Source organism: Phyllostomus hastatus, unplaced genomic scaffold, assembly GCF_019186645.2.
Source record: "Phyllostomus hastatus isolate PE091 unplaced genomic scaffold, TTU_PhHast_1.1 phas_contig_152, whole genome shotgun sequence".
NCBI lineage: Eukaryota > Metazoa > Chordata > Mammalia > Chiroptera > Phyllostomidae > Phyllostomus > Phyllostomus hastatus.
This window is the reverse complement of record NW_025333622.1, coordinates 11,673,698-11,687,947: the sequence shown is the minus strand read 5'-3', so window position 1 is coordinate 11,687,947 and position 14,250 is coordinate 11,673,698. Positions and strand designations below refer to the sequence as shown.

Below are 14,250 nucleotides of genomic sequence, written 5' to 3'. Positions count from 1 at the left end.
CACCTTCAGCTCATCTACCTGCTTCCTGGTGGAACCAGCAAAAAAGTCTCTCCTCAAGTTTGTTGAGCTTGACTTCTGACACAGTGTGAGGTGTGCCCAGGTAGCCTGCCAGTCACTGGATGGCTGCTATCATATACTCCACACACCTGATACTGCTCAGGGAGAAGCCAGGCAGCTTGTAGCAGCTTTCCCAGTTGGAGAACATCTGGTTCAGCAGGCAGGGTGTCATCTATGCATCCAGCAGAGACGGGGCTCCATTGATTCTGATCTTTAGTTTGCCTGAGCAGTGACACACCCAGCCCTGCAGGTGTGGCAGAGCCAGAGACAGAGTATGATGCTCAGGAGACATGTCTGCAAAGTTGTCTGCATTGGGCTTACTCTGGTTATTGCCTACCATCTCCTCCTGGTATTTTATAAAATAGTGTTTTTTATAAAATGGTATTTATTTATTTATTTAATAATCGACTTTACAAAAGTTGATTCTGGTTAGTGCCCAAAAGGAGCTTTATTTGCCTGTGTCTGATTGGGATGGGATCGTGATAAAGAGACTCTCATTTGAAGTTGGATTTGCAGTATCTGAGTAAGTTCACAACACTAACTTGGAGGGGATTGTGTGTGTGTGTGTGTGTGTGTGTGCATGAGTGCATGCTTAAGGACACTTAGAAAAAAAGGAGTGTGGAGAAAAAGTAAGTGAGAGGCCACATTTTCACCTCTCAGTTGCTCAGTTTAGTATCTGACATTGAATTCTATGCTTCCAAATGGTGGTAAGTATTGAGAATTAGGGGGAATCAGGAAACTGTTAAGGGGAGAAGAGCAGGGTACATTGAGTGGTGTGTGTGTACACTTGCACACACTCACAATCACAAGCACACACATGCAGCCAGGGAGTCTGAGGCTCAGACGAACGCCCCCCAAGCGGCCCAGGAATATCCAGGCACAGCCCTATTCTTAGGTCTTTGTGTGGCAGGGCAGGTAAATAGACATGCCGATCTCTGGGGCAAAGGCCTCACTTCCACTTTGCTGTGAGCTGCAATCAGGGACTACTGGGAGCTAGTCAGAGAACCTGGATGGAATCCTGACATGGCCACGATGATGGTGTGACTTGAAGCAAGTGCATATCTCTCTCAGTTGCAGGTTCCTGGTGTGTAAGTGGTAACGACGAGACTACCTACTTGATCTCACACAGTTGTGAAATGTATGCAGAAAGTGCTCTATAAACATATGTGTGTCAAATTTTAACTTCTTTTTTTATTGGGGTGTAATTGTCACATAACATTATATTAGTTTTAGGTGTACAGTGTAATGATTCAATATTTGTGAAATATTACTGTGAAATGATCACAGTACACATAATCATAAATACCTTTTTCCTCATGATGAGAACCTTTAAGATCTACTCTCTCAGTAACTTCAAATATACAATACGGAATTGCATATTTGAAATTAAATTATTAAACATAGTCACCATGCCATACATTACATCCCCAGGGCTTATTTACTTCATAAATGGAAGTTTATACCTTCAGACCCCTCTCACCCATTTTGCCTACCTCCCCCATCCCCACCTGTGGCAACCACCAATCTGTTCTCTATATCTATGTGCTTATTTCCCCCTCCCATTTTTATGTTGTTTTGTTTTATTTTTTATTTAATCTTTATTTTATTATTTTCCATTACGGTTTAGTCCCCATATGGCCCTGCCCCCCAGCAATCACCACACTGTTGTCCATGTCCATGAGTCCTTTCTCCTTTTTGCTCAATCCCTTGATACCCAACCTTCACCGCCACTAGCTGTCATCCTGCTCTCCACATATGAGTCTGTCTCCATTTCCCCTGTTCCTTCAGTTTGTTCATTAGATTCCTAATATGAGTAAAATTTGTCTTTTCTCTGACTGACTTATTTCAGTTAACATAATGCCCTCATGGTCCACCAAATGTAAACTTCTTCACATGAATTCTGGGGCCTGTTTTCAATTCTGGCTCTGACCCCTATGAATTTTATGTATGTCAAAATCTGACTCCAGTGAGGGGAAGCAGCCATGCATTCCCTGATCCCAAGTGACAGGGCTTGAATGCTTGTGCCCCTAAAGGGACTTGAATGTGTGAGCAGGGAAGTGACTGCATAAATGTGTGGGTGTGGGTGTGTGGGAGCTGGAGCTGAAGAAAGAGTCTTTTAAAGTGAGATCTGAGCATTGTCCACATTCAGAGTGAGGCAGAGGGATAGATGAGAGGACAGACAGGAAGAGAAAAAGGAAGAGAGGAAATCAGGAAAAGGAAGAGAGAAAAAGGGGACAATAGAGGACCAAAGAGATAAGGACAAAAAAGGGAGCTAAAAGTAAGTGTCCAGGGCAAGAGAATGAAAGAATTTATATGGAGACAAGAAGAGAAAAGGGAACATGATGGGAAGGAGCACACAGAAGGAATCAGAAAGCACCACAGCACCTTCCACATCCTCCCTCATAGGACTCATCATATTTTATTGTGGTACAATTTTCTGGAAGAGCTGATTTCATGAATGTCTCATAGAGTTTCTTACCACTTTATCCCCTGTGTCAGGCACATAGAAATTAAGTGGTTGAGTAAATGCATGGATGAGTGTAGGAAAAAGAGGACAGAGGACAGGCAGCTGGGGTGGAGGGGTGAGTGATACAGGGCAAAAACAAAGATGGCTGTCCGCTCTGAAGCCCTGGCTTTGAGCACATAGGCTGAGTTGGACATTCGCTTGCGTATATGCTCAGTGTAGCTTCACCAGGAGGATGCCTGTGTACCCGAGAGGTCACTGTCACTCCTTGGTAGAGTTCCCAGACCACACCCAACCCCAGGGCTCATCCACCTCAGGCTTTAAACTAGCAGGAGTTCTGCCTGCAGCCTGGCTCTCTGTTCCTTCCGCTGGAAACCAGTATGCTTCAGCAAGTCACCTGGAGCCATCGGGTGGACTCCCTTTCCTCCTGCAATGACCAGTTCCTGCTTTTCTTATTATTTTTGATGCTCCCCATGTTTTATTCACTTTAAAATGATGTGGTGTCAGGGACTCCTTACCACCTGATATGAATTTCAAAATGTCTTCTGGACCCTGTTCCAGATCACAAATGTGCTCCTTTTCTGAAGGGCTTCCTGAAGTTGAAAGCTGTTCAGTTATGAATTATCCTGGTTGCTCATTGCCTCCAAGAAGGCTAGAGGACATTATAGGTCAATAAAGATGTTTACACAAATTATGTAAACTGTCACAGAGAACAAAAGCAAAGATATGGTGGTGATGATATCCCTATTGTGAGAGGATTTGCTGACCAATTTTCTGGAGTCTCCCCAGGGAATCTTAAAGCCCCACCAGAATGATGACATTTGATGTGTCCCCTTTGGGTCCTGGAAAGTTTCAGTGTAAGTCATAGGGATGGTGTAGGAACACTGTATTCAACCTGCTGAACTCAGCACTTACATCCTCAAATTGACTCCAGGGTGTGCAGGTCCAAACAGTCTCCCACTGACAGCAATGAATAAAAGAGAAAAATCAGATGTCCCCCAAAGAACATAGGGGAATTTAAAGGAACAGAGAACTCAAGGCTACCCTGTGACCCCTGTATGCTTAGTACAGAAGAGTCTAAATAAAAATGCTATTCAATTTGGAATATTTTAAAAATTCTGCTGTCACTTTTATTTTCTACCAGAGCAAATATGCAAGGTAGTCACATGAGCCTTCTTTGAAAGACCCACCATTAAGTTTTCTTTCTGAGTTTGCTTTGATTCTCCTTTTTTTTGGCCTTAAGCAGTTCTAATTGATTCTCCTTCTCCTTGGGCCAGCTTTATGCCACCTTCCAGACATGCCCTCATCCCAGTTGCAGGACTTTCCTGCTTCCTTTTAAGGGGCTGTATACGTAGCTGAAATTTAGCCCATGATCTGCTCACACAGTCACGTGCTGTGGCTGGGGCTGTATCTGCCCAGAGGAAATTCACATGATTAAACTGTCTGCTGGCCAATCTAGTGGGCCTGCACTGCAATTATCCAACAAAGGGGTGATTCTTTTAACTTGCAAGAATGTACTACATGGCCTAAAGGTGATCCTATCAGTCTGGCTGTGATTTAGTGTAGGCTTAAGGGACAATTACCGGGGAACTAAGTGGTGGAGCATCTTGCTTACCATTTTGGGATTTAATGCTGATGAGTGTCATAATCGATGTTGGGCTTGGGAAATATTAACGGGCTGTAGGTTTGGTTGCCATTGCAAAAAGAAGAGAGTCAGACAGCTGTGGTAATAGCTCTTTACTTTATTATGTAAACCTGGCTGCCCTCTAAGGTTTCTTCTGATGACCTGTCTGACGAGCTTTCTCACTCATTATAGACTTTGCTGTGGCTCCTGGTTCACAGCACTTGTCCCTGCCCTCAATCCTGCAGTGACAGTAGGCCACTGCAGTGTCCTGTGGGTGACCCATTGAACACTTCTGCCTTCCCACCTACACAGTCCATTATGTCCATCCCACTTCACACTTCTAGGGTGTATTTTGGACTTTGTCATCATCCAGAACAGCTCACCTGTGAAATGACGAATTCATGCTGTGCTTTGCTGATCACAACCTACTGACTCTGCAGCATACTCATTCAGTTTTCTGGGCAACAGTAACATTTCTCCAGCTTTTCTCTTGCCGTGATCTGCAACTCTATTGCACACCTGTTCTCTTGTACTCTCCTAAGAACCTCCCAACATCGTGTGAAACCAATTGCTCATCTTCTCTGTGCCTTCACCCAAGGGCTGAGCACTGCTGGAAAAATTCCCATAACTGAGCCACTTCAAATTCATGGTCACGCCTCAGCCAGTCCTTTCCTAGATCCTCAGTGCTTCTGTGTGTCATAAACCACTTCTCATTCCCATTTCTATCATAACAGTTTTAAGTTTTCCACTCTTCTCAATATCCTCCCTCACCTCCCACCCCGTAAGCAGAGGAAACAGAGAAACCAGAGAAAATAGAATAATATCCAAGCTCGATTGTGTGCCAGGCACTGTCATAAGCACTTCATAGGTGTCAATCCATATAGTTCTCACAGCAACTCTCTGAGGTACTTGGTAAATCTATGGCACCGAAAAGAGAAATACCGTGGCCAAGGTCATGCAGTTAGGAAGGGGTAACCAGTGATAGTGTAGTACAATGCTTCTCAAATTTTATTGTACCAAAGACTTACTCTTTGATTTTGTTAGAAGTGCAGATTCTGGCATCTTCCCCTACCCCTATCTGATCCTAAGATTCTGATTTAGTTGATTCAGGGATAAGCCTGAATATCTGCATTTTAAATGATCCAACAGCTAATTCTGATTAAGTGGTTCTTGGGCCTTATTCTGCAAAACATTAGCTATTGTCAATGTATTTCTCAGATCGCACCTCTAGAGGAACTTTGAGTGCATGGGACTCAGGATAGCTAAGTCTTGATAGAGCTGATAGAACTGAAAGAACACAGGTGTGTTCTAGTGTGCGCCCTGCCAGGACAGCTTGCACGACTCTGGTTCCTGTGACATATTGCATCCTCTGGAACCAAGAGCTTATAAATTTTAAAATTTGGACAAGAAAACCTATCAATGAATTGGCTGAAATGTTTTCTTCCCTGCTTTTCATTTGCAGAAGAAAGTATGAAATTGGCTGTGAAGGAACAACAAAACGTGGACAACACCCTGGAGAGGGTGAAATATGAACAACACCCTGTTGGAAAGGCAGTGGAAGCCAAAGCAAGTGAGACAAAGAAACACAAACCCAGAGAGGAACTTTTTCCAGGCTCACTGCTCTTCAAGCAGTGGGTAAAGATCTTTCTGAGGCCCAGCAGAAAAAGGCCCGCGACCTCTTCCAAGAGTTTGGTTACAATGTTCACCTCAGTGACCAGTTGCCCCGGAATCATTCCATCCCAGATGCACATCATTCCAGGTAAGAAGGGTCAAGGTTGGGCTTTCTAGGCACTGAGCTTTAATTTGGGGATGAGTTTTGGGAGCAGTGAGAAGTCAAGGGTTGAAAAGAGAGTAGGGGAAGAGGGGAATTGGTGGGCAAAGGGTTCAGGGTTTAAGAAGTTTTGGCAGGCTGACTGAAGAGAATTCTTGTTTTTTTATTATTTTATTTTCCAATTACAGTTTACATTAGATATTTTGTATTAGATTCATGTGTACAGCATAGTGTGGATAATCATATACTTTACAAAGTAATCCCCTCAATATTCCAGTACCCACCTGGCACCATACATAGTTATTACAACATTATTGACTATAATAATCTCTATGCTGTACTTTATCTCCTTGTGACTATTTTGTAAATGCCATTTGTATTTCTTTTTTTTCTTTAATCCTCACTCAAGGATGTATGTTTATTGCTTTTAGAGAGAGAGAAAGTAGGGGGAAAGTGAGATAAACATCGATGTGAGAGACAAACATCGGTCAGTTGCCTTTTGTACATGTCCCAACCAGGGATGGAACCCATAATCTAGGTATGTGCCCTGATCAAACCCACAACCTTTTGGATGATGCTCCAGCCAACTGAGGCACCCAGCCAGGGCCCAGTTTGTACTTCTTAATCCCTTCACCTTTTTCATCCAGTCCTGCAACCCTCCTCCTTTCTGGCAACCACTATTCTGTCTTTTTATCTATAGGTTTATTTCTGTTTTGTTTATTTGTTTTGTTCTTTAGACTCCTCATCTAAGTGAAATCATATGCTATTCGTCTTCCACTGATTGACTTATCTCACTTAGCATAATATCTTCTTGGTCCATCTGTCCTCTTACAAACAGTAAGATTTAATTATTTCTTATAGACAAGTGACATTCCATTGTATATATGTGCCACATCTTTTTTTATCAGTTTGTCTATTAATAGACATCTGGGTCGCTTCCGTATCTTGGCTATTGCAAATGATGCAGCAAACAAACACAAGGGTTCATATCTTCTTTCAAATTGGTGTTTTGAGTTTCTTCAAATACAACTGGGTCATAAGGCAGTTCTGTTTTTAATTTTTTTTGAAGACCCTCCAAACCTTTTTCATAGTGAGGGCACCACACTGCACTCCCACCAACAATGCACAAAGGGTCTTTCTTCTCCACATCCTTGCCAACCCTTGATTTTATGGATTTATTGATGATAGCAATTCTGACAGATGTGAGGTAATATCTTATCATGGTTTGTTTGTTTATTTTTTAAACTTTCAACCTCAGTTTATATTCAATATCATTCCACACCAATTTCAGATGTACAGGAAAGTGGCCGGAAAACAGTTACTCTAGAGTGGTCCCCTTGCTACCCCAAGCATCCACCTGGCCACATACCCCATTATCCTGACATTATTGATTATATTCTTCATGGTACAATCTACATGTCTGTGGCTTTTTTGCAACTAACAATTTGTACCACTTAATCTTTTCATTGTTGTTTTAATTTGCATTTCTCTGATGATTAGTGATGTTGAGCATCTTTTCATATGTCTATTGGCCATCTGTGTGTTTTCTTTGGAGAAGTGTCTATTCAGTTCCTTTCCCCATTTTTATTTGGAACGTTTGGGGTTTTTTGGGTGTTCTGTTGTATAAGTTCTTTATATAAATTTTGGACATTAACCCCTTATCAGATAGATCACTGACAAATATCTTATCTATTCAGTAGGGGTTGTTTTTGGGGGTGGTTTTGTTTTGTTGATAGTTTCCTTTGCCATACAAAAACTTTTTAGTTTGATGTAGTTCCATTTATTTGTTTCTTCTTTTGTTTCCCTTGCCTGAGGAAATATATTAGAAAAAAATATTGCTGTGAGAAATGGCAGAGATTTTACTGCCCATGTTTTCTTCTAGTATTTTTATGATTTCAAGTCTAACATTTAATTCTTTTATCCATTTTGAGTTTATTCTTGTGTATAGTGTAAGAAGATGGTCTAATTTCATTTTTTTGCTAGTATCTATCCAATTTTCCCAACATCATCTATTGAATAGGTTGTCTTTACCCCATTGAATAGTCTTGCCTCCTTTGTCAAATATTAATTGATTTTAAAGGCTTGAATTTATTTATGGGCTCTCTGTTCTGTTCCATTGATCTATATTGTCTGTTTTTATGTCAATGCCATGATGTTTGATTACTATAGCTTTGTAGTATAGTTTGATATTATATAATGTCATACTTCAATTTTGCTCTTCTTTCTCAAGATTTTTTGTGACTATTCAGGGTCTTTGTGGTTCCACATACATTTTTGGATTATTTGCTCTGGTTCTGTGGTATTTTGGTGGGAATGGTGTTGAATCTGTAGATTGTTTTGAGTAGTATGGACATTTTAATTATGTTAATTCTTACTATCTATGAGCATGGTATATGCTTTCCTTTATTTGTATCTTTTTCAATTTCTTTCTTCAATTTCTTATAGTTCTCCAAGTACAGGTCTTTTTCCTCTTTGGTTAAATTTATTCCTACATTTGTTGTTCTTTTTTTTTTTTATGCAGTTGTAAATAGGATTGCTTTTTTCATAGTTTCCCTTTCTGATACTTCATTATTGGTGTAGAAACATGAAATGGATTCTGAAATATTTACTTTGTATCTTGCTATTTTACTGAATTCATTTATCAATTCTAGTTGTTTTCTGGTGGAATCCTTTGGGTTCTTTAAATTACAGTATCATGTCATCTGCAAAAAATGATAGTTCTTCCTTTCCAATTTGAATGACTTTTTCTTTTTCTTGTCTGATTACTCTGGCTAGGACTTCCAGTACTATGTTGAATAACAGTGGTGAGAATAGACACTGATCACAGATTACTTCTGATCTTAAGGAAAACACTTTTAGTTTTTCCCCATTGAGTAGAATGTTAGCTGTGGGTTTGTCACTTATGGTTTCTATTATGTTGAGGTATTCACTGTATTCCCACTTTGCTGATTTTTTTGTCATAAATTTGTGCTGGATTTTGTCAAATGCTTTTTCTGAATCTATTAATATGATCATGTAACCTGGCAGTCAAGGAGAGTGGACTGGAATGTGCATGTGTGAACAATGACAACTTCACCATACTAGCTAGCCAGTGGGGGCAGTAGATGCCATTAAGTGAGCATGTGTGCTGTGTGGCCATCACATTCAAAATGACTGAGCAAGCAGAATAATGAATCCTCATCCAATATTGCATTAAGATTGAACATTCTTCCATGGAAACTATTCAGATGATTCAGAAGGCCGCACCTATGGGCAACTGGTGGTTGGCAGGTTCATCATTGTAGTGCCCACTCATGCATCACGTTTCATGCAGAGTCTGTTTTTAGTGAAACATCAAATCACCCAGGTCACTCAGCCCCTCCACAGCCCAGATTTGGTGCCCTGTGACTTCTGGCTTTTCCCAAAACTAAAATTGCCTGTGAAAGGGAAGAGATTTCAGACCATGAATGAGATTCAGGAAAATATGATGGCACAGCTGATGGCAATTGGGAGAACTGTGTGAGGTCCCAGGTGCCTACTTTGAAAGGGACTGAGGAGTTATTGCCCTGTGTCCACTGTTTCTTGTATCTTGTATCTTCAATAAATGTCTCCATTTTTCATATTACATGGCTGGATGCATTCTGGACAGACTCATATGATTTTTATCCTTCATTTTATTTATGTGGTGTATCGCACTAATTGATTTGCAGATATTGTGTCAACCTTGCATCCCCAGAATCAGTCCCATTTGATCACGGGGCATGATCTTTTTAATGTATTGCTGGATTTGGTTTGCTAATATTTTGTTGAAGATTTTTGCATCTATATTTATCAAGGGTATTGGTGCACAATTTACTTTCTTTATAGTGTCTTTATCTGGTTTTGAAATGAACATAATACTGGCCATGTAAAATGAGTTTGGGAATCTTCCCTCCCCTTGAATTTTTGGAATAATATGAGAAGAATAAGTGTTAATTCTTCTTTGAACATGTGGTAAAATTCACCTGTGAAGCCATCTGGTTGAGGACTTTTATTTGTTGGGAGTTTTTTTATTACCATTTCTATTTCATTAGTTGTCATTTGTTCATATTTTCTGTTTCTTCTTGATTCAGTTTTGGAAGATTGTATGTTTGTAGGAATTTATCAATTTCTTACTAATTGTGCAATTTGTTGACATGTAGTTGTTCATAATATTTTCTTACAATTATTCATATTTCTGTGGTGTCATTTGTTACTTATATTCTTTCATTTCTTATTTTACTTATTTGGGTCTTCTCTCTCCTTTTCTTGATGAGTCAAATCAAAGGTTTATCCATCTTGTTTATCTTTTCAAAGAACCATCTCTTGGTTTCATTGATCTATTGTATTATTATTTTATTTCTGTTCTTTATTATTTCCTTCCTTCTATTCACTGAGCTTTTTTTTTTTCTAGTGTCTTTATGTGTAAGGTTAGATAGGTTATTTGAGATTTTTCTTGTTTCTTGAGATTTCCTCTTAGGACTGTTTTCACTGTGTCCAATAGATTTTGGGTTGTTATATTTTCATTTTCATTTGTCTGAAGGTATCATTTTATTTCTTGATCTCATTGTAAACCCATTCATTGTTTAGTGCCATGTTATTTGACCTCCATGTGTTTGTATATTTTTCAGTTTTTTCCTTATAATTGATTTCTAGTTTCTTACCTATGTGGTAAAGAAGATGGTTGATATTATTTCAAATGTAAATTTATTTAGACTTATTTTGTGTCCTAAAATGTGATCTATCCTAGAAAATGTTTCATGTGCACTTGATAATAATGTATATTCTGCTGCTTTGGGGTGTAATGCTCTGAAAATATCAATTAAATCCATCTGGTCTACTGTGTCATTTAAAACTGCTGTTTCCTTGTCTGGAAGATCTATCCATTGATATCAATGGGGGGTTAAAATCTCCCACTATGACTATTGATCTCTCCTTTTATGTTCATGAAGATTTGCTTTCTATATTTAGATGCTCCTAATTTGGGTGATTGATCCCTTTATCACATGTAATGTACTTCTTTGTCTCTTATTATATAGCATTTGTTTTAAAGTCTAATTTGTCTGATATAAATATTGCTACCCTGTTTTTTATTATTATTTGCATGAAATATCTTTTGTCATCCCTTTACTTTCAGTCTGTGTGTGTCTTTCATTCTGAGGTGACTCTCTTGCAGACAGCATCTCTATGGTCTTGTTTCCTTAATCATTCATCTACCCTATGTCTTTTGATTAGAGAACTTAATCTATTTACATTTAAAGTTATTATAAGTATGTATTTACTGCCATATGTTGGAGGCCGTCCAACAACTGACCCTTGACACAGTTGGGACGGATGAGATGCATCTTCACAGCAGAAGTGGCTGTGGCTGGGTCTCCTGTCTATCTTTTCCCGTATGCCTGTCCCTACTAGCATCAGGTGGTGGGATTTTTGGACACCTGTGCTTTATAGCAAGGGACCTTGCACAATGCCTCTGGTTCTGCATGAAGTGACTTGCTGACCACTAACTGGGGGCCCCTGGTAGCCCTGGTGCTGCCCACTCCCCCCACCTGGAAAGTTAAGGATAGATTTCAACTATGGGCAGACTAGCTGTCAGAACACTGGAGAAGGCCATTGCTAGGAACGTTTAGGAAGTCAGCATTCAAAAGCTCAAGATTTATTAGAATCACTGCCATTCTCATGCCCTGGTCAGGAGTGGTTATTGATGGGACCAAGTAAATAAAGGAGGAAGAAGTTTTAATTTAAATAAAATAATCTTAGTACATAGAAACATAATATGGCCCCCCCCTAGATATGTAGTTAATAGATCTAGGCAAAAAATCATTTATCTAATTTAGACAATCTAATTTCTATAAACAATAACTAATTTTTAAATCACTCCTTGTACCCCTTTGATTTAGATCAATCTATAGAAACTTAATAGATATTTAATTATAATCAGCATTTAAAAGTTTGTGCTCGTATAGCTTCATTGGCTATCTGATTAATGACCCTCTTGGTCAAAATAACCATTATTTAATATGGGTGATCTGTGGGACTTCCTGTACTTTTCAATGATTTCTTTGTTTAATATGATTGATTTATAAAACCTTCTGTGTTTTTAGAAATTATTTCTGTGGTAATCATTTTTGTTTTAATAATCATATTATGTATTGAATGTTGTATAACCTCCCCTATAAAAATAAAAATTGTTTTTTCTCAGTGAGTCAGTCAGGTCTAGAGAGACTGCCTGTCCTCTGGCACCACATCTGGTGTCTGTCTTGTTTCGCCTGAGCCGTTCCTCCTTTGGGGACCCTGAGACCTGCCGAGGCTGGACCCCAGCAGCCATATTATTTTTTATAACTATGTTCTTCTTTTTTAAGAAGTTCCTTTAACATTTCCTGTAATATTGGTTTGGTAGTACTAGGCAGTCTTTGTTCTTAATCCATTTTATAATGGCAGCTCAAAAAAGATAACTGATCCAAATACGTAGACTCTTGGAGATGTGCCAAAGTGTCAAAGAAACATGCATCCTTGAGAATTCTAATATGAGGGGTCTAACTCATAATTTTACAGGTGGAGAAACCAAGGCTGAGAAAAGGGAAGGATTTGTGCAGGCCACACTGAAGTTACAGCTCTACTTCCTCCCCTGGTCTTTTCCTCCAGTTCTCTGCTTGGATTTCTCTTTGTCATTCATTCTAATTCATAGAGGTTTCCCTCTCTTTCATCTTGTTTCCCATTCTTATTGCCTGTTCTTTTTCTGCTTGTCCTACTCTTTTTCATAATTTTAACAATAATACCTGTGTTGAGATATAATTCACATACCATATAATTCATTCACTTAAAATATACAGTTTCATGGGTTTTAGTATATTCAAAGAACTCTGCATCATCACCATAATCCATTTTAAACATTTTCATTTCTAAAAGACATCCCATACCTATTAACAGTCACTCCCCTTTTACTCACCATTTCCTCAGCCCTTGGCAACCACTGGTTTACTTGTTGTACATAAGGATTTGCCTCTTTTGGACATTTCATCTAAAGGAAATCATAAAATATTGGGCCTTTTGTGCCTGGCTTTTCCCACTTAGCATAATGTTTTCAAGTACCATTCATGTTATAGCAGGTATCATATTTCATTCCTGTATTGTCAAATAACATTTTATTGTAGCAATATGCCATGTTATGTGTATCTCTTCATGATTTGATGGACATGTGTATTGTTTCCACTTTTTGACTAATATGGTGCTGTGAATGTTTGTGTGTAAGTTTTTGTGTGGACATATGTTTTCATTTGTCTTGGGAGTAGGAATAGAATTCCTAGGAATAGAATTTCTGAGTCATATGATAAGTCTACAGTTAACCTTTCAAGGAGCTGCCAGACTGTTCTCCGAAGTTACTGCATCCCTTTGCATTTCCTCCAGCAGTGTATGACAGCCTAATTTTTCTAATTTCTCCTCGGCAACTCTTATTATCTGTCTTTCGATGATAACCACCGTAATGGGTGTGACATGCTGTATCATTGTGGTTTTGATTTAAAGTTCTCTGATGTCTAGTGATGCTGAACATCTTTTCATGTGCCTATTGTCCATTTGTATATCTTTTTGGGGGGAAATGTCTATTCAGAGACTTTGTCCTTTAAAAATTGGTTTATTTGTCTTTTTATTGTTGAGTTGCAAATATTTTTTATATATTCTAGATACAAGTTTTTATTAGACATATGATTTGCAAATGTTTTCTCCCCTGTTGGTTGTCTTTTCACTTTTTTGATGGCCTTCTGATGCACAAAAGTTTTTAATTTTGATGATGTCCAATTTATCTGTTTCTTTTTTCTTTGACTGCATTTACTTTTGGTGTTATATCTAAGAAACTATTGCTTAGTGGAAGGCCAATGATTCAATCAGTTATGCCTAAATAATGAAGCCTCCATAGAAATCCATGAACAATGGTATTCAGAGAGTCTCTGGGTTGGTGAATAAGAATATATACATATGCCAGCAGTGTGCTGTACCCCAGGCTCCACTAGGACAGATGCTTCTGTGCTTGGGACCCCTGTGGACCTATCTATCTATCTATCTGGCTATTCATTCATATCTTTTAATATCCTCTGTAATAAACTAGTGTTCTAGTAAGTAAACTGATTTCCTGAGTTCTGTGAGACCCTCTAGCAATTTAATCTAACCCCAACAGAAGGATCATGGGAATTTACAACTAGTAGTAGGTCAGAAGCATAAGTAACAACCTGGACTTTTTGTGACTAGCCTCTGAAGTGGGTTGGGGGCAATCTTGTGAGCCAGAGGCCATAACTTGTGGGATCTGATGACTTCAGGTAAACAGTGTCAGAACTGAGTTAA

The 14,250-nt window shown here is 39.0% G+C and overlaps 1 protein-coding gene across 1 annotated transcript in view; it reads left to right on the top strand.

Annotated features, from left to right (window-relative positions):
- Positions 1-331: 331 nt before the first annotated feature.
- Positions 332-14,250, top strand: part of GALNT8 (polypeptide N-acetylgalactosaminyltransferase 8) — a 51,128-nt gene continuing 37,209 nt past the window's right edge. The window contains 5 exon segments of the mRNA XM_045830436.1: positions 332-419; positions 460-547; positions 549-580; positions 5,608-5,778; positions 5,781-5,904. Of these exon segments, the coding sequence (XP_045686392.1) occupies positions 332-419; positions 460-547; positions 549-580; positions 5,608-5,778; positions 5,781-5,904 (503 nt within the window).